At 42.8% G+C, this 22,857-nt stretch overlaps 1 protein-coding gene across 1 annotated transcript in view; it reads right to left on the bottom strand.

Moving 5' to 3' along the window:
* MCCC1 (methylcrotonyl-CoA carboxylase subunit 1) overlaps positions 1-21,404 on the bottom strand; it is a 35,425-nt gene extending 14,021 nt beyond the window's left edge. The window contains exons 1-13 of the mRNA XM_075938053.2: positions 21,274-21,404; positions 16,782-16,828; positions 15,751-15,890; positions 15,090-15,185; positions 13,682-13,803; positions 12,454-12,601; positions 11,274-11,395; positions 9,543-9,654; positions 8,889-8,970; positions 7,868-7,995; positions 3,240-3,423; positions 2,568-2,677; positions 578-794 (exon numbers count right to left, since the gene is read on the bottom strand). Of these exons, the coding sequence (XP_075794168.2) occupies positions 578-794; positions 2,568-2,677; positions 3,240-3,423; positions 7,868-7,995; positions 8,889-8,970; positions 9,543-9,654; positions 11,274-11,395; positions 12,454-12,601; positions 13,682-13,803; positions 15,090-15,185; positions 15,751-15,890; positions 16,782-16,828; positions 21,274-21,335 (1,570 nt within the window). The 5' untranslated portion in view covers positions 21,336-21,404. The remainder of the gene's footprint in view (positions 1-577; positions 795-2,567; positions 2,678-3,239; positions 3,424-7,867; positions 7,996-8,888; positions 8,971-9,542; positions 9,655-11,273; positions 11,396-12,453; positions 12,602-13,681; positions 13,804-15,089; positions 15,186-15,750; positions 15,891-16,781; positions 16,829-21,273) is intronic.
* Between the last annotated feature and the right edge of the window lie 1,453 nt (positions 21,405-22,857).

Raw genomic sequence — 22,857 nt, 5'->3', positions numbered from 1 at the left:
AGATAACAGCAAGGAGCAATGGTCTCAAGTTGTAGTGGGGAAGGTCTAGGTTGGATATTAAGAAGAACTATTTCACTAGGAGGGTGGTGAAGCACTGGAATGGGTTACCTAGGGAGGTGGTAGAATCTCCATCCTTGGAGGTTTTTAAGTCCCGGGTTGACAAAGCCCTGGTTGGGATGATTTAGTTGGGGTTGGTCCTGCTTTGAGCAGGGGGTTGGACTACATGACCTGTCTCTTCCAAGCCAAATCCTTCTACGGTTCTATGACAGGAGCAAAGTGGAAATGACACATGTGCGAATGGAGAGTTGCGTGTTTCTATCTGAAGTACATTAGAACACTCCCCAGAACATTCCCCTTTTTATATTTAGTAAAGAACACCTGAATCAAATCTGTCACCTAAAGAAAATTATATTCTGGCCCTCTCAGTGGATGGTAGTAACCAGATATCAGGAGATTAAATAGTGAAAAAAGAGGCAAAAAAGGAGGACAGCATTAATTAAATGGATAGAATCTCTGATTTCTGTCCCACCCCCTCAAAAGAAAAACAAACTAAAGAAAAGGGAAAAAATTATCTTACCATAAGACTTAACTCTAAAAGCATCTGTCATCATTCTCTCTCTCAATAGGAGTCCTAGAACAGCCTGGCACAAAACTTCATTTGGAGTAGCCTGTTTCACTGGAAACAGCTCATCATGGTGTTGTGAAATGAAATTGGTGTGCACGTTTCCAGCCTCAAACTGTGGGTGTCCTGACAAGCTTAGTAAGAATTCAATATTGGTGCTTAGTCCTACGATCTGTCAAGAAAAAGAAAGACAAGGTGAGTGAGGTAATACCTTTTATTTGACTAACTTCTCTTGGTAAGAGAGAGAAGGCTTTTGAGCTCCATTGTGCTTTTCTTCAACTCCCTAGTGCTTGAAAGCTTGTCTCTTTCACCAGCAGAAGTTAGTCCAAGAATTACCTCACCACCTTGTGTCTCTCAAATCCTGAGACCAACACAGCTACTACAACACTACAAAAAAGAAAAAGATAATGTATTTTTAAACAAAAATAAAGAACTGCTAATGGACCTACAGCTGTCTGCTCAAGTTATACATAAGAGAAGTCTTTTTAAAAAGTGACATCAGTGTAGTAGAGCACTGACAAGAGAAGGTGTAAACATTTCAATTGGTAGATATCCCATTATTAAAGAAACTACCTCCTTTGAAGAACAAGAGTAAGATTTTCAAAAGCACTCACTTTGGGCCTACCTCACCTCTTCCTTCACTGAAGCCAAAAAGAGTTTAACCACTGATGTTAATAGGAGCAGACTGAGGCCAGTGTTGAATGCTTTTGGAAATCCTGCCTCAGGATTTAAAAAAAAAAAAAAAAATAGTTAACTTGAAATGTAGTAATTTTTTTAAAAAAGAATTAAAACCTGTTTCAGGTGCTACATCTGCAGTGGACTTATACTATTTTACAAAAATCATTAGATTCTTTTTCTTCTGCTGCTGTGCAAAAGACTCCAACAAACAACAGAGGAAACCATCTAGGAGAAATTAGTGAAACTGATTAGTTATAACGTGTTGTCAAATGCTCACACTAGAGGAACTAAAAAAAAGTATAATATATTTGTGATCTCTCTCAGTTATTAAGTTATTATCTTGTGTATTACTTCTAACAATAGCACACAAAACATTTTCAGACTCCCAATTTGATTGTGTCCCTTGAAAAAATATTTTTTAAAATTAGTAAATATAAATAAACTATGCATTGCAATTGGCTTCAAGTCTAATTTTTTTTGCAATCAAAATGTTCTGAAGTCTTCACTAGTGTGTGTTTTACTTTGTGAAAATAAATACAAGTAAAATTTAAAATACTGAACAATCCTTTCTAAATTTTAAAAGTTCCAAACTAAAGGTATGTCTACAGAGCAACATTATTTCAAAATAACTTAGTTCGTGTCTACACAGCAGGTGTATTATTTCATTATTTTGAAATAATGTTGAAATACTATCAAGCTGGAGGACTTCTGACTCCGACTCCTGTAACCCTCATTGTACGAGTAAGGCAAGTTGGAGGAAGAGTGCTCTATTTCGAAATAAGTGCTGTGTAGACACTCCCAATTTTGAAATAAGTTACACAATTGACGTAGCTCAATTTGCTTAGCTGATTTCAAGTTAAGCCCTGCTGTGTAGATGCACCCTAGACATCAGATCCAAGACATCCCCAAACATCAGGAAAATTCAAGACCAAAACATAACTTTACATCTCAGGCACAGCATCAGAGCTCCACTTATTACACTGATTTAAATGGTGTAGAAAATTAGGAAAAACGTAGCTATCAATGTATAAAGTACTAGAGTAAATAAATACATTGAAACAGATTGGCTGTAGCTAAATCAATCCCTCTTAAAAACTCTTTTGCCTCTGTAATAGCATTTTGTTACTAGAGAGATAGGAGCTGTGTAATAGTGTATGTAGAATCAGATGTGAAATCATATTGGATCCCTTTATTATTTGTATTTCTGTAATGTCCAGGATCCCATTGTGGTACGTACTGAACAAATACATAACAAGAGGATACTCACATTGTACTGATGAAGGCTGTACCGCAACTTTTTCAATGCTGATTGGCGATCCTCAGCCCAAACAACTAATTTAGCAATCATAGGATCATAATGTACAGAAACTTCATCACCTAAAATATAAATAAAAGGAAATGATTTCTAAGACAATGATACACACCTTTACATAAGTATGTTCAATACGACACTTTATAAGGGTGATACTATCACTGTAGTCATACCATACACTGACAGACCTAGTGGCTAGTGCTCTGAAATGGCCACATAGAAAACTCAGGTTTGATTTATGGAGCCATCTCTCAATTCAGAAACCAACCTGAGTTTGGAATGTTACAGAAGGATGTTATTGAACATCAACCTTCTTTGCTGAATTAACGTGGAGTACTGACAAGTTTTGAAAGAAATCCAGTCTGCCTATCCCATAAGGGCAATAACTGGAGTGGGAAGAGGAGGATGAGATATTTAGGGATCCAATCAAGATACAGTGGAATCCTAAAGGAGAAGTCTGTAGTGTTTTATAATTATGACAATATTGTCAGGGCAAGTTCTGGTCTCAAGCTAAGCACATGCACAAGATTAAAAAACCACAGCCAAAGGGGAATTGCTTGAGAGCACATTTTAAAAGACCAGCTCATTAAAACAGGTATTTTCAATTAATACCATCTTCAATGTTACCTTGTCTGACTCCTGTTTCTATCCTGGTAAACCTGTCAGGTGGTGGTGTAGATAAGTGGAGTAAGGGTCCAGCTCCTGGCATGAAATTATTGTTAGGATCTTCAGCATATATTCTAGCTTCAAATGCATGGCCACTGAGTGCAATTTCTTCCTGCATTAAAGGAATCTTTTCTCCTGCTGCAACCTGCAAGTAGTATAGTAATTTTCCAGTCACCTGGGAGCAACCCTGACAGAGCACTAGCAAGTGGGTGCAGATTTTTTCAATCATAGTGACCAACAGATGGAAATTAAGTAAGATATACAAATATTAGGACTCCTGAAGAAATTAAAAATCACAATTAATCACATGATTAAAATATTCACATTCTTTAAACAATAAGGGTATGTCTACACTACAAAGTTAATTCGAACTAACAGCCGTTAGTTCGAATTAACTTTAATAGGGGCTACACATACAAACTGCTAGTTCGAATTTAATTTGAACTAGCGGAGCGCTTAATTTGAACTAGGTAAACCTCATTCTATGAGGACTAATGCCTAGTTCTAATTAAGTAGTTCGAATTAAGGGCTGTGTAGCCACTTAATTTGAACTAGTTGGAGACTAGCCCTTCCCAGGTTGCCCTGGTGGCCACTCTGGGCCAAACCAGGGAAACTTTTCTGCCCCCCTCCCGGCCCCGGAGTCCTTAAAGGGGCACGGTCTGGCTACGGTGCTCATGCCAGTTGCAAGCCTGCCAGCACCCAGCCAGCAGCCCCTGCACCTGGCACGGCATGAGCCAGCCACCCGCTGCCACCCAGCCCTCCGCCTCTTCCCAGGACCAGGCTGGCGGCTCCCAGGAGCCTGCCCAGGGCTGCAAGAGGACCCGCCTGGTCTAGTGCAGAGATCGTGGACCTCACTGAGGTTTGGGGGGAGGCCTCCAACGTCCACGACCTCCGCACTAGGCACAGGAATGAGGCCGTCTAGGGCAGGATAGCTGCCAGCCTGGCCACCAAAGGCCACATGCGAACCCAGGAGCAGGTCTGCATGAAAATCAAGTTGGTCCAGTGAGACCCCCGACCCTGAGTCCTGAGCTTAGAACATAAGAACATAAGAATGGCCGTACTAGGTCAGACCAAAGGTCCATCTAGCCCAGTAGCCTGTGTGCCAACAGTGGCCAACACCAGGTACCCGGAGGGGATGGACTGAAGACAATGACCAAGCGATTTGTCTCGTGCCATCCATCTCCAGCCTTCCATAAACAGAGGCAGGGACACCATTCCTACCCCCTGGCTAATAGCACTCCATGGACCCAACCTCCATGACTTTATCTAACTTCTCTTTAAACTCTGTGGGTATGTCTACACTGCCACCCTAGTTCGAACTAGGGTGGCTAATGTAGGCATTCAAAGTTGCAAATGAAGCCCGGGATTTAAATATCCCGGGCTTCATTTTCATCTTGCCGGGCGCCGCCATTTTTAAAAACCCCTTAGTGCGGACTCCGTGCCCGCGGCTACACGCGGCACGAAGTAGGTAGTTCGAATTAGGCTCTCTAATTCGAACTACCGTTACTTCTCGTGGAACGAAGTGTACCGGTAGTTTGAATTAGAGAGCCTAATTCGAATTACCTACTCCGTGCCACGTGTAGCCACGGGCACGGAGTCCGCATTAAGGGGGATTTAAAAATGGCGGCGCCCGGCAAGATGCAAATGAAGCCCGGGATATTTAAATCCCGGGCTTCATTTGCAATTTCGAATGCCTACATTAGCCACCCTAGTTCGAATTAGGGTGGCAGTGTAGACATACCCTCTTATAGTTCTAGCCTTCACAGCCTCCTGTGGCAAGGAGTTCCACAGGTTGACTATGTGCTGTGTGAAGAAGAACTTTCTTTTATTAGTTTTAAACCTGCTGTCCATTCATTTCATTTGGTGTCCTCTAGTCCTTCTATTATGGGAACTAATGAAGAACTTTTCTTTATTCACCCTCTCCACAACACTCATGCTTTTATAGTCGTCTGTCCTATCCCCCCTCAGTCTCCTCTTTTCTAAGCTGAAAAGTCCCAGTCTCTTTTGCCTCTCTTCATATAGGACCTGTTCCAAACCCCTAATCATTGTAGTTGTCCTTTTCTGAACTCTTTCCAAGGCTCTGCGGACTCCTCAGGGTGGAAGCTCTCCTGCAGGGCCTCCTGGATCCTGACAGCCCCCCGATTGACCCCCCCAGATGGCAGCCTGCGGCAAGTGCAGCTGGGCTGATGGCCGAGTGCTGTGATGTGCCGAGTGTGGGCACTCAGGGCACTCCAAGATAGGACTGTTTTGCTGTCCCTCATCGAGTTAGACAAGCAAGCAGGGAACCCTGAGAACTGTCTGTCCGGGGTGGGGGTCGGGTCCCTTTAAGCACAGCCCTCGGCTAGCCTGAGGCAGCAGCTCCACACTCTAAGTCCTAACCTAATGCCCTGCTGGCACTGGTTCCGGCCAGCCTTAGCTTCGGTTCAGGGTCCACTCAATGTGTACATGCTATTTCGAATTAGCAAAATGCTAATTCAAATTAGTTTTTAGGTCTAGGTGCACTAATTTGAATTAGCTTAGTTTGAATTAACTAATTCGAATTAAGTTAGTTCGAATTAGTGCTGTCGTGTAGACATACCCTAATAGAATAGCATTTATATAAATATTTGTGGATGTTTTTCACATTTTAAAATATATTGATTTCCAACTACAACACAGACTACAAAGTATATGGTGCTCACTTTACATTTTTTATCATAAATATTTGCACTGTAAAATAAAAGAAATAGCATTTTTCATTGAACTTAATACAAACACTACAGTATATTGCAATCTCTTTATCATGAAAGTTGAACTTACAAATGTAGAATTATGTATAAAAAATAACTGTATTTAAAAATAAAGCCATTTAAAACTTTAAAGCCTACAAATCCACTCAGTCATATCTCTTGTTCAGCCAATCACTCAGACAAATAAGTTTGTTTATATTTGCAAGAGATAATGCTGCTTGCTTCTTCTTTACATCACCGGAAAGTGAGAACATGCATTCACAGGGCACTGTTGTAGTTAGTGTTATAAGATATTTACATGCCAAATGTGGTAGTGATTCATAAGTCCGTTCATGCTTCAACCACCATTCTAGAATATATGCGTCCCTGCTGCTGATGGGTTCTGCTTGACAACAAAGCAATGCAGTCCAGCACAACTCAGAGAGAAAGTCATAACCCTGTGTCTGTGATATCAATTTATTGTCATGGTATGAGAGCAATGCCACAAATTCTATATTTTTTATCTGATAGCAGGATCAAGCAAAAAGAGAAAATGGACCGGGGAAGAAGAAAGACCCTTTGATCACAAGTAACTTCACAAGTGATGAAAAACAAGTGATGGATGATGCTGATAAATGTTGATGTTATTCCTTACTCTTTTCAAGAAGTAATTTAAGGGATTTTGAAAGACTATTATTCCCAAAGTTCTATTAATGTAAGGCAGGGATGGGGAAACTTTTTTGGGTCAGGGGCCGCCTTAAAATCAGTTGGGGGGCTGCACACAAGTGAGAAGCAAACAAACTTCTCACTGACATGGCCCCCGACTGAGGAGGAGAAAGACACTTCCCATATTCCCCTTGCACACCAGAGCCTAGAAGGGCCCAGACTAGTAGATTTTGTGTGCTCCAGCCTCAAGAGAGGGTGGTGGAGGCTGGAGCACCAGCGTAGGCTCCCCCAATGATAGGGAGGAAACCCTGAGCTTTGGGGGATGGATCCAGGCAAGCTGGGGGCCACATCCGGCCCCCAAGCCCTAGGTTCCCCACCCTGGTATAAGATGATCTTATAACATTCCATAAAAACTGAAGCACAATGAAAAATGTTTTTTCTTCTTCTTACTGCAATGGCTCAAGTGGAAAAGCTTGAGTCTATAAAAGCCTGCTCAATAAAAGCCTGGTCATCTGGAAAACAAGATTTTATTAGAAAAAAGAAAATCCTTCTAAGTGGCTGTAAAAACGTGCTAATTAACAGTTGCCACTATTGCTAGAGCCTAGTCAATCACACCCTTCCTTTATATTCTCTAAAATCTGTACACAAGCTTAAGAAAAGGTTTCACAAGAGGGTTTTTAAGTACTCAGGATTTTTAAACTAATAGGTCAACAGGGAGCTTTTTATTCCCTCCAAAGAATTCAGGATAGAAACCAGGAAAAGTAAGGGAAAATACACTAATTTTAGGGTAAAGCTAAGAATCATTTTAAGGGTAAAACTCTTGCAAGGGTTTCTGTTTCTCTGGCTGTGTCTTGTGCATGGTTTGTGGGCCAAAAAATTACTTCACATGTTAAAATTGAGCTTCTAAAGTGTATTCAGAAATGCAAGGATAAAGCTAAGAATCTTCTCTCATTCCCCATATTCTCTATATCCCTGTGACATGCCTTCGTATCCCATGACACTTTGAAACCCTGTCCTGTGAGGAGGACTATGTGGGGATTCCATTCAAAGCCTTTCCACAATGCTCCTTTATTAAATGCTGAGTGAGAAAGGAGCAATGGGAATCACTCCCAAACATGAAAGTGAAAGATCAGCATCCTACACACAATAATGGGAAGCACTGGACAGACACTGCCCATCCCTGCTACCTTACAACTAACATTAGTTACTCCTTACCCTAAGCTGCCACTCCACCAAGTCAGTCCCCGTGATCATCTCTGTAACTGGGTGCTCCACTTGCAGCCTGGTGTTCATCTCCATAAAGTAGAAATTATGTTGAGAGTCCATAATAAATTCCACCGTCCCTGAAAGATTGAATAAGAACATATTTCACTGAGACAGGAAGTCTTTCTACAGGATGGCCATCTAAAGACACTGAGTGATTTTCAGTATGACAAAAATATTTTGCTAAAACTGGAAAGGTGTGTTAATGGTCTCAGCATCAGGTCTGAAACACCTAAACTGCCAGAAATCCTGGATCAAATCCCAGCACACCTTTATTATCCCAAGACATAGAAATTGAATTCCATGCAATTTATCAGAAAGATCCACAGTGATTGACACCTACATACTCAAGGCCCTTTCTCATTTGCTTAGACATGCATTCAGTGCTGGTGGACTGCTAATCTTCTCTCCAGAAGCAGCTGCATTTTCAGTAGTTGCTGTATATATGACATTTATAAACTGCTTCAGGATCCTTCAAGAAGAAGTGCCTTGTTCTTCCCTCCCAAAGAATATCTTTAAAATATCTTTAAAAGAATCAAAGGTGTTAATATTTTTCTAAACTGATTATCATCTAGAAAATATATTAGAAATTACAACTGTTTTCTACAGGATCATTTTAGAGAAGGCCTTGAAGTTTGAAAACTGACACCTTGTTTACAAGGTGAATGATACATTACTTTGCACACATAGTTTGATGTGCATTTGTAATATTCACCTTCAAATAAACTATCTGGCTGAATTATTTGCTTTCAGACTTTTTGGTTTTCCCTCTTCAGTAGTCCTACACCAGCTTTGTGCAGGGGGTTCATGCTAACTTTCGTTAGCTTAGAACTTAACTGTGTTAAATGAACATTTTAAAAAAATGCTACAAGTGTGTATCATGTTCCAAAACAAGAAAATTCCCTTTGACTTAAGTTAATAGAGCCTTGAGTCTCAAGAGAAAGGCAACAGGAGGAAGTTAAACCTGATGTACCTGCTCCTACGTAATTCACAGCTTTAGCTGCTTTGACAGCAGCTTCTCCAAGTTTCCTTCTCACTTCAGGCTCAATTCCTGGCTGTGAATGTAATGATAAAACAAGATTACACATTAATGAAAGTATCATAGTGTCCATGTACGGTATCATGACTACTGTACATGGACACTATGCCATCTTTAAAAAACTGAAGTAAAACCCTGAACCATATCATATTTAAAATCTTTACTTCCTGATCCAAATAGCAATCAGCTTACACTGTAAACCTTGAAGGTAGAGAATACTTGATAAAGTGACAAAAATTAATATAATATGCAAAATTTTGGACAATTATAGGTTAAGTGTGGGTTTTTTCTCTTCTGAAACATCAAATACTGTCCACTTCCCAAAGTAGGATACCAAGCTAGATGGCATAATGGTTTAATTATTATTCAGTATAGTAAAATCCTATGTTCTAACCTTCTGTTTTGTCTCTGGAGCTCAAATAACAAGCAGTTATTTTCTGTAAAAATAAAATGTAAAGAGGTTCTGAGATTGATTGATTTATAAAATTAGCAGAATGGACACTGATGTAAAAAGCAGACAGACGTGCACACAAAAAAAATCCAAAATCAAATTACTTTATAAACTCTAATTAGGAACCCTTCACTTACCCCAGGAGCTTCTTCAATGATTTTCTGATGCCTTCGCTGCACACTGCAATCTCTTTCAAACAAATAGACTGCATTGCCATGCTGGTCACCAAACACCTGTACTTCAACATGCCTGTTTCACAGTAACAAATGTTTCAATGTGTTTTACTGGCGATCACAAAGGCCTCAATTTTGCTATTAATTCCACCTAGGCAGACACCTGAACAGCACTCCACTGACTTCAACAGGTTCCATACTTGAAACATATTATACCTCCTAAAACCACTAGTTTTTAGATTGAACTTTATGGTTATCCTTCATGAGTTAAAAACAACAGAGAACATATTTAGTATGCTACTTCTGTCTTAGTTTTTGGACTAAATATTCGTCTTGTTTCAAATCTGTGAATTCTGCAACTTCCACATAGGCCCTTTGACTTCTCCTATCATTTGACATGCATGGAATGGAGTAAACCACTTATTTTGTAAAATATTATTCCGGGGGGACAAAACAGCTTGTGACAGTTCTTATTTATTAGACAGGCAGATTTTTAGGTATGACAGTAATTTACCAGGGTCCTGATCATCCCATCGTTTGCAGACACAGGCAGTTCCCAAAGAAATCAATGGGAGTTTCATGTGCAGAACTGACAAAAAACGGGTCTAGGTTTCTTTTCACAATGCAGGTGCTTTAAAGCTATATTTAGAGATAAGTCAGTCTAATCACCTGGTACCTTCAACTGTAACTTTTCATATGGACCAACCTGCTACACATTTAACAAGGTGTATGCTCAGAATACTACTGCTGTGCATCTATGCCACTTGTATCCTAATGCCACCTTGTATCCTAGTATGTCAAAAGAGTTTTATGCAAGATAGGGTGTGTCTAAACTACAGGGCTTTGTCGACAAAAGTGGCCTTTTGTCACCAAAACTATACCTGCGTCTACCCTACCGCCGAGTTCTTTCGACATAATGTCGACAGAACTCAGCAGTTTTGTCGATGGCTGTAAACCTCATTCTACGAGGAATAACGTCTTTTGTTGACAGAGTTCTGTCGACAGAAGGCATTATTGCATCTACACTGTCCTTTGCGTCTACACTCTCATGTCGACAAAGCGGCTTGCTTTGTCGACAGAACTGGATGTAGTCTAGATGCTCTTTGTCGACAGAAGCTTTGTCGACAGTATCTGTCGACAAAGCCTCTGTTGACAAAAGCCTGTAGTCTAGACGTACCCTTGATGAGCTCATCTTATAGCATAAATGTAAATGAAGAATTATCATCCATATTTTACAGACAGGCACAGAGATTAACATTCCTGTTTGAGTACATACAGGCTGAGGAAGTCAGGAAGAGAACCATAATCTAGTGACTCTTATTTCTCTGCTTTAAGCACTACTGCACATTGCTTTCTTTTGATCTAAATGAATGGTGAGGTCAGAAAGCTGATGTACTAACTAGGCATGTCACTGTTATAACATATACTGCATGTGATATCTAGGTCTCTCTCCACAGCACCCCCATTAGGATGCTGCCAATATGTTGCCAAGATAGCCAGATTTATTAAAAATTATAATTGAAAGTCACTGTCATCCATGTCACACTTTGTAAAATTAGTAAATCTACCCTAATTTTAATGCAAATGCAGAAAGAGTGTGATATATTGTATAAGACACAAACTATCATCTTGCATAAAAATGTACTGGTTTTTAAAAATATTTTTAGTACTAAAAATATAATCCACTTCTCTCACCTTGGATTGTCTACAAACTTCTCTATTAGCACGGCATCATCATTAAAAGACTTCTTTGCTTCTCTCCTGGCTGATTCTAATTGGTCGAGGAAATCCTTTTCTGAGTGAGCAATTCTCATTCCCTAAGATACAACATAAGGTTGTCTAAATATTTACTGAAGAACAAGTACATAATAACAATTAATAGAAATCTCCAACAGTGTGAAAACTGGTGAATGATTAAAACAATAATGAAAATACGTGTTTAAGAATAAAAGAATGATATTCCTTCTTATGTATCAAGAGAATTGTTCATTAACTTCTAACTTATGGTGTCCAACCAGTTCTGAAGCAGTAGCCACTTTAGAGGCTACTGCTCTAGTGAACAAGCCACACTCAACTGGCCAAATAACCATACTGTTCAAGCCAACTAGCCACACTCAATTGGCCAAATAGCCATAAGTGGCTAGTGTGTTGGACACTACATCTCTAAACAGTTAATCCTTTGAAAATCCCACAGAAAATAAAGTGTCACTAAGGCTACAAGATAATTTTGTTCCACTGGTATAGTTAAGGACAGACCTCAATTTGATTTCTGTAGCTTATGCTTTTTTTTTTCTCCACAGCTGGCAGACTAAAATCATTTTGTTTTTCCTTATGAAATACATACATTTGCTATGGAAACCACCGAGACAAACCTGGAGGCCCACCATGAAATTTTTATGAAGGCTCTTCTCACATTTCATCAGGGAGGTCACCAGGCAATAAGTAACAGCTACATACTGATGGGTATCTTTAAGGTATTATTTATATAACATTCACATATTTTAAATGACCATTAACAAAATTACAGAGGCCACGACTAAGTCTCATTCAATTTCACCTATAAACCACAAATGGGCCAAACGTTCTGCTAGTGTATATTGCTGGAGCTCCATTTAAGTCAATGAAATTCTACAAGTCATTACAAGCAAAAAACACTGGGCCATGATTGACTAAATAAAATGAAACCACAATGAAAGAATTTACAATGCTGTGCTGGATGTTATTTTATTAACTTCGAATTAAAATAATACATTTGCAGTTACCTTACTGATAAGATTCCTTTTATATAATTCAGTTACATAAAACAGAAAATACAATATAATCGTTTAGCATAACTTCAAATCAAATAGAAGTAGTTAGCATGAGTTTTCCTTACCTTTCCTCCCCCTCCCCGAACTGCTTTAATCATCACTGGATACCCAATTCTCCTGGCATGTTCCTTTAGACATTTATCGGACTGATCTTCACCATGATAACCTTCAATGATAGGAACCCCAGCAGCAGACATTATAGCCTTCGAGGTGCTTTAAAAAATATGGTTTTATTTAAAATAGCAATGATAATACTTGTTTCTTACAACAGGCCTCTGATCTGTAAATGCTGCATGTGCTTAACTTTACTCATCTGAGCAGTCCCATTTAAGCACATGGAAGTAGTCACGCGAGTAAAGTTATGCTGAAGCATAAATGTTTTTAGGATTGGGACCCTAATTCAGTGTAGTTCAAGATGTTTTTTTTTTTTTTTTACCTCAACAGCATAAAAGGAACAGGAATAGAAAATATACACAGTACACTAGTTGAAAATCACACAGGACATTAATATACATTGCAAAATTAATCTCTATGCAGGTACATTAGAACCTCTTTAATCCAGCAACTCTGGAAAACAGGGTATCACAGACTGAAGATTTTACCAGGCCAGGGAGGGTGCTGTGGGGTCTGGGTATGAGGGGGTGGGATGGTTACTTGGCACTGTGCTCCCTGGTGCTTATGCCCTCCCTGCCACTCCAAGGCACTGTCCCCCCAAACCTCTATGGGAGCAGCAGGGAAAAGCCTCAGGGGAAGCATGTCACTGGGGGGAAGGGAGAGGGGAGGAGGAGTGGCATCACACAGAGCTGTTTCCTCCTCAGTACCACAGAAATTCCCAGATTAGGGCCATTCAGAGTGCAGAGGTTCAGGTGTACCAAATTAATTCAGAGACTATGTTTTATTCTTGATTATTTGTCAAAGGGTTCATGATTAAATATCTACTAACTTCCACCATCCCATTTATATCTCAGACTCTAGTAATTTTCCTTTGGCCCAAGGAATGTGGTATAGGCTTCTCTTCCCATCAACATCGTTCAATAACTAATCCTGACCTAAAGGATCCTAGATCAGCCTATGCATGTAATTATTAAAATCTTATTAACTTGAGAATCTTGATTGTATTCATCCCAGAACTATGAAAAGTTTGGAGCACTGTGCAATAGGCTAGATGGAAAAGTCAACAAAAATACGGAGGGAAAAAGTGCTAAGTAAAAAAGTCTTCATTAACAATGAAGACAAATTCACTAAAGTGTAAGTTACATATTTTTAAGTAAGTAACAAACCAGAAACAGGTACCTCTTAATACCCATATCTCTGATAGCAGATGAAGGAGGGCCTATGAAAATGATTCCCTCTTGCTTGCACAGCTCTGCAAACTCTGTGTTTTCTGAGAGGAAACCATAGCCTGGATGAATAGCCTAAAACAGAATGAAGATTGTCAGCCTACTTTATACCAGTATAACCCACATCACCATAAAACTACAGGTTTATATAGAAAGCTTTGTTGGCAAGGGGGAGAAACATGGGATGGAACATACCATGGATAAAAACCATCAGTCACCAAGAACACAATTAAGAAAAACTAGGGGGAGGTGCCCCCTGCTCACTATGCTCGCCAACCCCCGTCTTTGGGAGTAAGCAAGCTCGTCTCTTCCTGCAGGGGCCAGGTCCCACATCAGCCCCGGCCTCTCAGCCTCCACCCCTAGCTGCTAGGAAGGGGAAGGCAGGGGGCCGCGCTAGCCCTGGCCTCTCACCAGCCTCAGCCCTTGCCTCTATGTGACTATATTCATAGGAGTAACTGTGGGATAGAGCCTTTAAATTATAATGCAAGTAATCTGGGGCAGAGAGTGGTTTTATTACCTGGGCCAAAGCCTGCAAATATTTCCATTGGAGAATAATATTACTTTTATGAAAGTACTCATTATGAGTAAAGCTAACTAAGTACATTTTGAGCTTCAGGTTTTATATAAAGGACCTATGACATTTTATGGTGCTTGGATAACATTTTCAAAAGTGCCTAAATGACTGAGGAGCCTAAGTCCCATTTCCAAAAACTATCAGCATTTAGGATCCTAAGTCTTATTGATGTTGCTTTTGAAAGTAAAACATCACTACTTTTGAAAGTATTATCTTATATGCATAAAAAAAATCTCATGTATCTATGTTTTGATCAAAGCACACAACCTTTAATTTAAAATGTTGCTATTTTAACCATAAAAAGAAAGCATCTTAAAACTACACTGTGAGGTGAAAGATACAATAAGCTCAAAACAGAAATAAAGAGGTACTGAATGTGATGTTTAGAACAAAACAAGCTGCACCTTACATAAGAACTGTCATAATGTGTCAAACCAAACGTCCATCTAGGATTGACAGTGGCCAATGCCAGCTGCTTCGAAGGGAATAAACAAATCAGGTAATCATCAGATGATCCATCTCCTGTCCCCCATTCCCAGCTTCTGGCAAACAGAGACTAGGGACATCTTACATGAAGAAACATTTAGGGCACTTTCCTTGGTACTTTTATCTTTACTTTTTAATGCAAACCCAAGATTAAATTAGAATTAGAATTTTCCCATGGACTCAGAGGAATTAATTTAACTGTTCTTACAAGAAGAAATACAGTTGTTCATAGGGAAATGGCACTATAAGGCAGGCCAAATCAAAGTGCATAATGTAGGAGGGACAGTGTAATTATATTTACCTGTGCTGTTGACATTTTGGCCACCTGTATTATTTTTTCCATTGCTAAGTAGCTCTGCTGGGAGGCAGCTGGACCAATGAAATATGCTTCATCTGCCTATTGTAAAAGAAATATATTTTACTATTGGCTCCGTTATTAGATGGCAGAAAAGCAAATTTACACCTTTATCCTCTATACAAATGCTAACACAGAACAATTTAAAATGTCTTCAGAAAAGAATTCAATTGGGTGAACTTAATTTTACGATTTTTTTTAGAGAAAGAGACAGACCACTAGCCACTAACCTGTACCTTTCTTGGGTTTAGACAGCGAAACTGTCTGCTGGTTTTGTGCTGTCTTCAGAGGTCTAAAATAAAACTAGATATATTTTTGTTTGTGATTCAAGCAGATTTTGAACCTAGGTCTTCAGAAGTGAAAATCTACTGCATTAGTCCACTTATACCTCCTTTGGTATTGATATAATTTAAGAGAACTCTTCACCATACAATTTTACTTTCATTTAATAATTAAGGGCCTGATCCTACAAAATTATGCATGCAAGTAACTTTATTCACATAAGCAGCCTCATTTAAGTCAATAGAACTACTCATATGAGTAAAATTACTCAGATGCACAAGTGCTTGCAGGATTTGGCCTTACATTTTTAACTAGTATACTTCACCATTGCAACATGCATGGAATTCTTGTCTGCATCACTGTAAACTGCTACAGACTTCAGACCCATCTTTCTAGCCGTCCGCATCACCCTGCATGCAATTTCTCCTCGATTTGCAATGAGGACCTTCTCTATGTTTCTTCTTTCTGTTTAAAGAGAGAAAGTCAGGTTGTACACATTTATGACCATTTCCATGTTACACAATATAAAAATATTGTCACTGTTTTCATTATATTACCAACTTCTATTTTAATCTTTAGTATATTATTTAAATACCATATTGATATGCTTTTTTTTAAAAATGACCCACTATTATATGGATTTTGTTCCCTTTGTATCAAAAAAGGTCTCTAGAGAAAGGAAATTACAAACTTTATCCTGTAGACAGATTTCATGGGGAGACCAGCATTTCTTAAGTTGGGTGTCCTGAACCAGATGGCAGTTGCTGAGGGGTCACAAGGTAATTTTAGGGGTGTAACAGTATTGCCACTCTTACTTCTGCAACGCCTCCACAGTTGGGTGGCTGGAGAGTGATATCTGTTGGTGGGGAGCACATCTCCGAAGGCAGTGCTGGGGCAGCAGCAGTGCAGAAGGGTGGAAATATTGTAACATGTCATCCTTCCTTCTTCACTGCTGCTGGTGGCGGCTCTGCCTTCAGAGCTGGGCTCCTGGCCAGCAGCTACAGCTCTTTAGCTGCCCAGCTCTAAAGGCAGCGCCACCACCAGCAGCAGCATAGAAATAAGGATAGCAGTACCACAACCTCCAATATAGCCTTGTGACTCCTGCCCATAACTCCTTTTTGTGTCAGGACCTTACAATTACAACACCATGAAATATCAGATTGAAATAAGTGAAATAATGAAATTTATAATTTTTAAAAATCCTATGACTGTGAAATTGACCAAAATGGACCATGAATTTAGCAGGGGCCTACTTATAAAATAAACTCTAACTTTATAATTTCTCCTTTAACTAATGTTTTCACGTTAATTTCAATGTTATTACAGCACAGATGGATAAAGAAAATAGCTTAATACCTATGGTCGAAGCAAATTTCAAGCATCTTTGTCCCCAAATCCATTTTCTGCACAGAACAGTAAACAAATACAATTATAATAAAGAAAAAAACATTAAAGTATGATATAACTGAGCTATTTCTATTCTTGGGTGAAGCAAGGGCACTACTAATACAATTTTGAAGTTTTTAATCGCTTAATATTTACATAGTACTGGTGGCATACATGAAGACATACAATTGGCAAAGTAGGAAACATAAAACAAGTCCCTCCTAAAAAAGGAAGTTACATGTACAATAGATCACAATCCAATCAAAACAAAATCAGAGTATTAAGAGACAGTAAGATTGGAATACGTTTACGAATAGATTTTTTTTATAAGCTTTTAAAAAACAGTGAGGCCAAAGTGTGGCATTTATTAAACAGGAGGAGGTTCAAGGTATACAGCACTACTTGAAAGAAGGTATGAAGTCTTCAAGAAAAAAGGAAAGGTTAGTTGGTGGAGGTAGACTCAAGAGAGAAGGAGATATTGCAGAGAGTAAAGGAAGAAAAGCAATCAGGTTAAGAAACTTTGATACTGAATAGTAGTTTCTTGAATCAAATACGGAAGTAGTTGATGCAAATTAGAGATATTTAAGTAGAAAATATTACATTAGCAAAGAAAAGTTTTAAGTAGTATACTTTTTAAGTGTTTTAATTAGCACATATTTAGACTGGTTCATTGGGAAGTTGAAAAAAACACATAGGCTACGTCTACACTGGCCCCTTTTCCGTAAGGGGCATGTAAATTTCACCTATCGTCGTAGGGAAATCCGCGGGGGATTTAAATATCCCCCGCGGCATTTAAATAAAAATGGCCGCCGCTTTTTTCCGGCTTTTAAAAAAGCCGGAAAAGAGCGTCTACACTGGCCCCGATCCTCCGGAAAAAGCGCCCTTTTCCGGAGGGTCTTATTCTTACTTTGAAGTAAGAATAAGACCCTCCGGAAAAGGGCGCTTTTTCCGGAGGATCGGGGCCAGTGTAGACGCTCTTTTCCGGCTTTTTTAAAAGCCGGAAAAAAGCGGCGGCCATTTTTATTTAAATGCCGCGGGGGATATTTAAATCCCCCGCGGATTTCCCTACGACGATAGGTGAAATTTACATGCCCCTTACGGAAAAGGGGCCAGTGTAGACGTAGCCATACAGTAAAGTCTCGGTTATCCAACCTAAATGGGACCAGAGGATGGTCAGATAACCGGAAAATGTCGAATAATAAGGACAGCGCTGGCTCGTGGTGGGGTGGGGGCCCGGCGCGTTCTGGCTGAGGGGCAGGAGCAGAGGCTGCTGAGGAAGGGGGCCTCCCAGGCGGGCTCTGCTCTTTGTCTCAGTGGCAGTTGGCACGTGCGCTGCCCCCTCCCCGGCGGATTCCGGATGCTGCGTCCTCATGAGGGGCTGCGTCCTCCCCCTTCCTCTACCGGACCTGCCCAAAGCCCCGGCGCTCCTGCCTCTCCTCAGCCCGGTGGCGGCCCCTTCCTTCGCCACACACTCCACTCCCCTTTCCTTCCTGCCTCGGCCCGGTGGGGCGGGCCCCCGGACTCTCCCCTTGCTCCGGCCAGGAGCCGGGCTCGCTCCGCAGGGAGGCGGCTCCCTCCTTCCCCCCCCAGCCCGCAAAGTTTTGGGAGGGGGAAGCGAGTCTGGGCCCACTCCTAAAAGCTGGGCCCGCTCCTAAAAGCAGAGCCCCTAACGCGGCAGGACAGCCAGGATTGGGCCTCAAGCGGGGCAAGGGCATAGTACACCTGAGCGCTGGGCGAGCCTGCAGTGCAGGCATGAGCTGTCCCAGGCGTAGGATGGGGGGGAGGGTAAGGTTGCCGAGCCCACGCTGCGTGTGCCGGGCTGAGGGGACCCCGTAGACCCGCCAACCAGAGCTCCTGCCCAGCCCTGGAAAAAGGGAAAGCAAAGCCATTGTGGTGTGAAGCATCCCTGGAGCCCCTTGCCGTCATGTGACGAGCGGCACCATCAGATAAAATCGAATGTTGGAGAAGTGAAGGTCAGAAAATCGAGACTCTACTGTACTTGGAAAAGATTACTAGATCCTGATAGTTCAACTTGGACAATGAGTTTAAGACATAACTTTAGTTAATAATCCATGCATTTGCTAAACCACACCAACTAAGGGGAATGAACAAAATTTGGGCAACCCCTTCTGCATAAGCAGAAGCAGTACGGAAGAGATATTCAGCCTACAATGGGTTGAGTATGGATGAGATGAATATTAAGCACTGTTTAGGATATGAATGCACAGCAACTAGATACCTGTAGCTAACCCATGCCAACTGACTCAGCCTCCTGGGGTCTGGGCTGTTTCATTTCTGTGCAGATATGCGGGCTTGGGCTGGGCTCAAGGTCAACATGAGATGGCAGAGTCTCAGACTTCAAGCTCCAGCCTGAACCTGGATGTCCACACAGTAATGAAACAGCCCTGCAGCCTTAGGTCTAGTCAGCTGCAATGGTCAGTAGCAGATTTTTATTTACTATGTAGATATACTCTTAAATACCACTGAGAGGTGCCTTAGTAATAGCCCAAGAAAAATATAAAAGTCACCACTGGGGGTAGGTTCTAAAACTGAGCTTGATATTGTTTTCTTTTATGTGACTTGCTAAACTGTACTTGGAAGATCAACTGTACTGAGATATTTATTATGGCACTATTAAAAATATCTTTTGTGAGGGGATTATTTGTCTTCACAGGAGAGAGCTATTTTGTTTGCAAAATGTTAATGCTATATGGAAATGTCTCATCAGTGAGCATAAAGGGCACATTGCATGCATTCAAACATATTTCTCCACATGAACCCTCTCCCCCAATTTAATCAGTAACCCATTTTATCAGTTAAAGATAGCAGGAACTGAAAGATGCTTACAAGAACTGATTGAGCCCATCACTCTTATACCACCACCACCATTTGGATACATATTACAAAACTGCCTTCTGTTTTCTGCATGCACTCTGCATTCCATAATCACACTTTTTATGCAAAAGTTAGTTCTCTCTCTCTGTTGTGTCCCCTGACATGTCGACTCTACAGCTGGAAGGCACAGATTCCAGCTCCAGGAGACACACACAGGCTATGTCTACACTGGAGGCTTCTTGCGCAAGGATTCTTGTGCAAGAACACATCCACACTGCCATGTGTGAGATGTGCTTTTGTGCCAGAGTGCCCATGGCAGTGTGGACGCTTTCTTGTGCAAGAAAACTCCGATGGCCATTTCAGCCATAGGGCTTTCTTGCGCAAGAAACCCCTGCCGAGAGTCCACACTGCCCTCTTGCGCAAGAGCTCCTGTGCCAGAGGGCTTACAACTGTTAAATAAAAGAGCGTAGCTCTTGCACAAGAACCCTTCTCTTACCATGTAGTACAGTAAACTTCCGATAATCCGGCACCTTTAGGACCCAGGGGGTGCTGGATTATCAGATATGCCGGACTATCAGAAAGGGGGGCTATGAGGGGTCTAGGGTGGTGTGGGGAGGGATGCCACCCCAGACCCTTCATAGCCCCCCCCCCTTCCGATAGTCCAGCTCTGCCCCAGGCGTCCCCGATTCAGCCGCTGCTGGTCAGTTTCAGCAGCAGCTGAATCGGGATGCCTGCAGCAGAGCAGCTGGGGTGCTGCCGGGTTGGTCCGGTAGCGCCACCCCTTGGCGCTACAAGATCAACCTGGCAGCACCTCAGTTGCTCTTGGGGACGCCTCGGGCAGAGCAGCTGGGGTGCTGCCGGGTTGGTCCCACAGCGCCAAGAGGCGGCGCTACCGGACCAACCCAGCAGCACCCCAGCTACTCTGCCCCAGGCATCCCCAAGTCAGCCACCGCTGAAACTGACCAGTGGCTGACTCCGGGAAGCCCAGGGCAGAGCAGCTCCAATTGTCCAGCTGCCCGGAGCACTTCTGGGTTCCTGATGGTGCCGGACCAATGGAGTTTTACTGCACTTGCAAATCTTCTTGCGCAAGGGCGGGCGGGCAGCGCGGACGCTCTCCGGAAGAACGGCCGTTCTCGCGCAATAACCCGCCAGCGCAGACACAGCCACACAGACTAGCTCGGGTCAAGCGAGGGCACCAAAACCAGGAGCGCAGCCCCGCTCATGCCAGCAGCAGGCACTGGCGGAGGAGCCCATGCAGAGCTAGGCTGCATTCAGCCGGGCTGGCCCCGCCGGCTCCCTACCCGGGCCCCGCAGAGACGCGGACTCCGCCCCTGGGGACTATTTTCCCTACGGCCCCGAGCACCGCTGGCTCTGGAGAACGGGGCTCTCGGGGCGCGCGCCCACGTTCCGCGCAGGAACACCGACCGCGTGTGCAGCGGCACCCGCCACCCGCGCGCAGAGCGCTCCGCCAGCCCTCAGCCCCCCCCCCCCCCCGAGGGGGCGCTGACGGAGACCGAGCTCCGTGGGGGAGGGGGGGCGCGCTCGGAGCTGCCGGGCACTCCAGTGTCCCGAGGGGCTCCGGGCCGGTCCCCGGGGGCCTCTCCGCGCCCCCTCGCCCCGCACTCACTGGTGCTGCAGTGCCCATAAGCAGCGGCGGCCCCGCTCTGACACCAGCACCGTGGCCGCCATGTCTGCGCGGGGACGGGAACCGAGCGGGGTCAGACCTGTTGGAACGCGGAGGGGGCGGGACCGTGTCTGTCAGTGCCGGGAGGCGGGGCCTGAGCGGGGGGGGGGGGGGAACGCGCGGGGCTGCCGGCCAGTGGCTCAGCACGGGGAGGGGGCGGGGCCGTGAGGGAAGCTGGGGGCGGGGCGGACAGGGAGGCCCTTGGGTTTCCCAGTTCCATGGAGCCTGACGTGGCTCAACTTGGTGGGCCAGGGCTGAGCATCCCAGAGTCACACATTGCCCCCCCTCCCCCCAGGCAGGCACAGACCAGCCCTAGCTCCAGGCCCCCCAAACTGCCAGCTGTAGTTGAGATGTGGGCACTGAACTCCGCAGCTGGCTCTGATGGGTCAAAACTGTCAAGGACTCTGGCCCAGATGGCTCAGTTCATTGTCTGACGGCAAAGAGACAGGCAACACCAGCAAAGTCCAATCACAGGCTCTTTATTGAAGAGTGCACTCAACAACAGAGAGCAGCCGTCTCCGCGATTTTAGTAACAGGGAGGCTTATAAAGACAGTACCATCGCGTCATAAGATCTTCGCCCAAGCAACCCACCCCCCTTTCTCTTAATTAGAAACTTTTAGTATCTATGTATATCTTGGCCAACCATACATTGTGGCCAGAAGCGCTTCATAATGCATCAGCTACTTTCTTATCAATCACGAAAGGCAGGTACCAGGAACAAGGAGACAAGGGATTTGAGCACAAACAAAGGGCAAAAATAAGGAGGTAAGATTAGTGAAGAACAGAAAAAGGGAGTTACTTACCAGTTCCCAAAACAAGCTGTTCTACTTACAGTAGGTACAAGTATGTAATTTATCACTTATCTTACTTCTATAACCATGGAGGGTGCGCCTCTGTTTGAACCACATTCCTGGTTCTGGTCAAGAATACTCAGAGGCCTATGAAATTAGCCTTTGTTAACTTTTCTTAGCATAATGTTGACCAGGCCTTGTTTTTCTGGGCCCAACAAAACCCAACCACCCCTGCACCTGACAACCACAGGGTGCCTAAAGAGCTCAGTGCCCACATTAGGTTCAAAATACGTGGATAGTGGGTGCTGAGCTCTTGGAAATCTGCCCTTGCCCAAGTACCCTGAATATGCTTTCAAATTTGGAGAGAGTTCAGACCAGTGTTCCCACTAATCTTTTCCATCTGCCTGCAGATTTTTTCCATGCATGTGTGGGATAATTTTTTTGAGGTGCACCAAGGCATGTGTGAATGTTTACCACCAATAGAAACAAAAAAACCCTAGCTGTGGGAGCTCTGCTAATCAGCTGGGGAGTATTTGAATTTCTCCTGAATGGCTGCACAAATACACAGCTTACAGGGAACACTGGTTCAGACCCATCCTTAACGCAAATTGACCCCATTTATTAGGCACTGGATTTTCTGCAGCTAAAAGTAGGCCTATATGCTGGGCTATAAAGGATCTCTGTACTACTTGGCTCTTTCGTGTGCCATCAGGCAGGTCACCAGTAAGCACTCTG

This window comes from Pelodiscus sinensis, chromosome 10, assembly GCF_052426305.1.
Source record: "Pelodiscus sinensis isolate ZL-2025 chromosome 10, ASM5242630v1, whole genome shotgun sequence".
Taxonomy (NCBI): Eukaryota; Metazoa; Chordata; order Testudines; family Trionychidae; genus Pelodiscus; species Pelodiscus sinensis.
The sequence above is the reverse complement of the archived record's forward strand: the minus strand, read 5'-3'. Positions and strand labels throughout refer to the sequence as shown.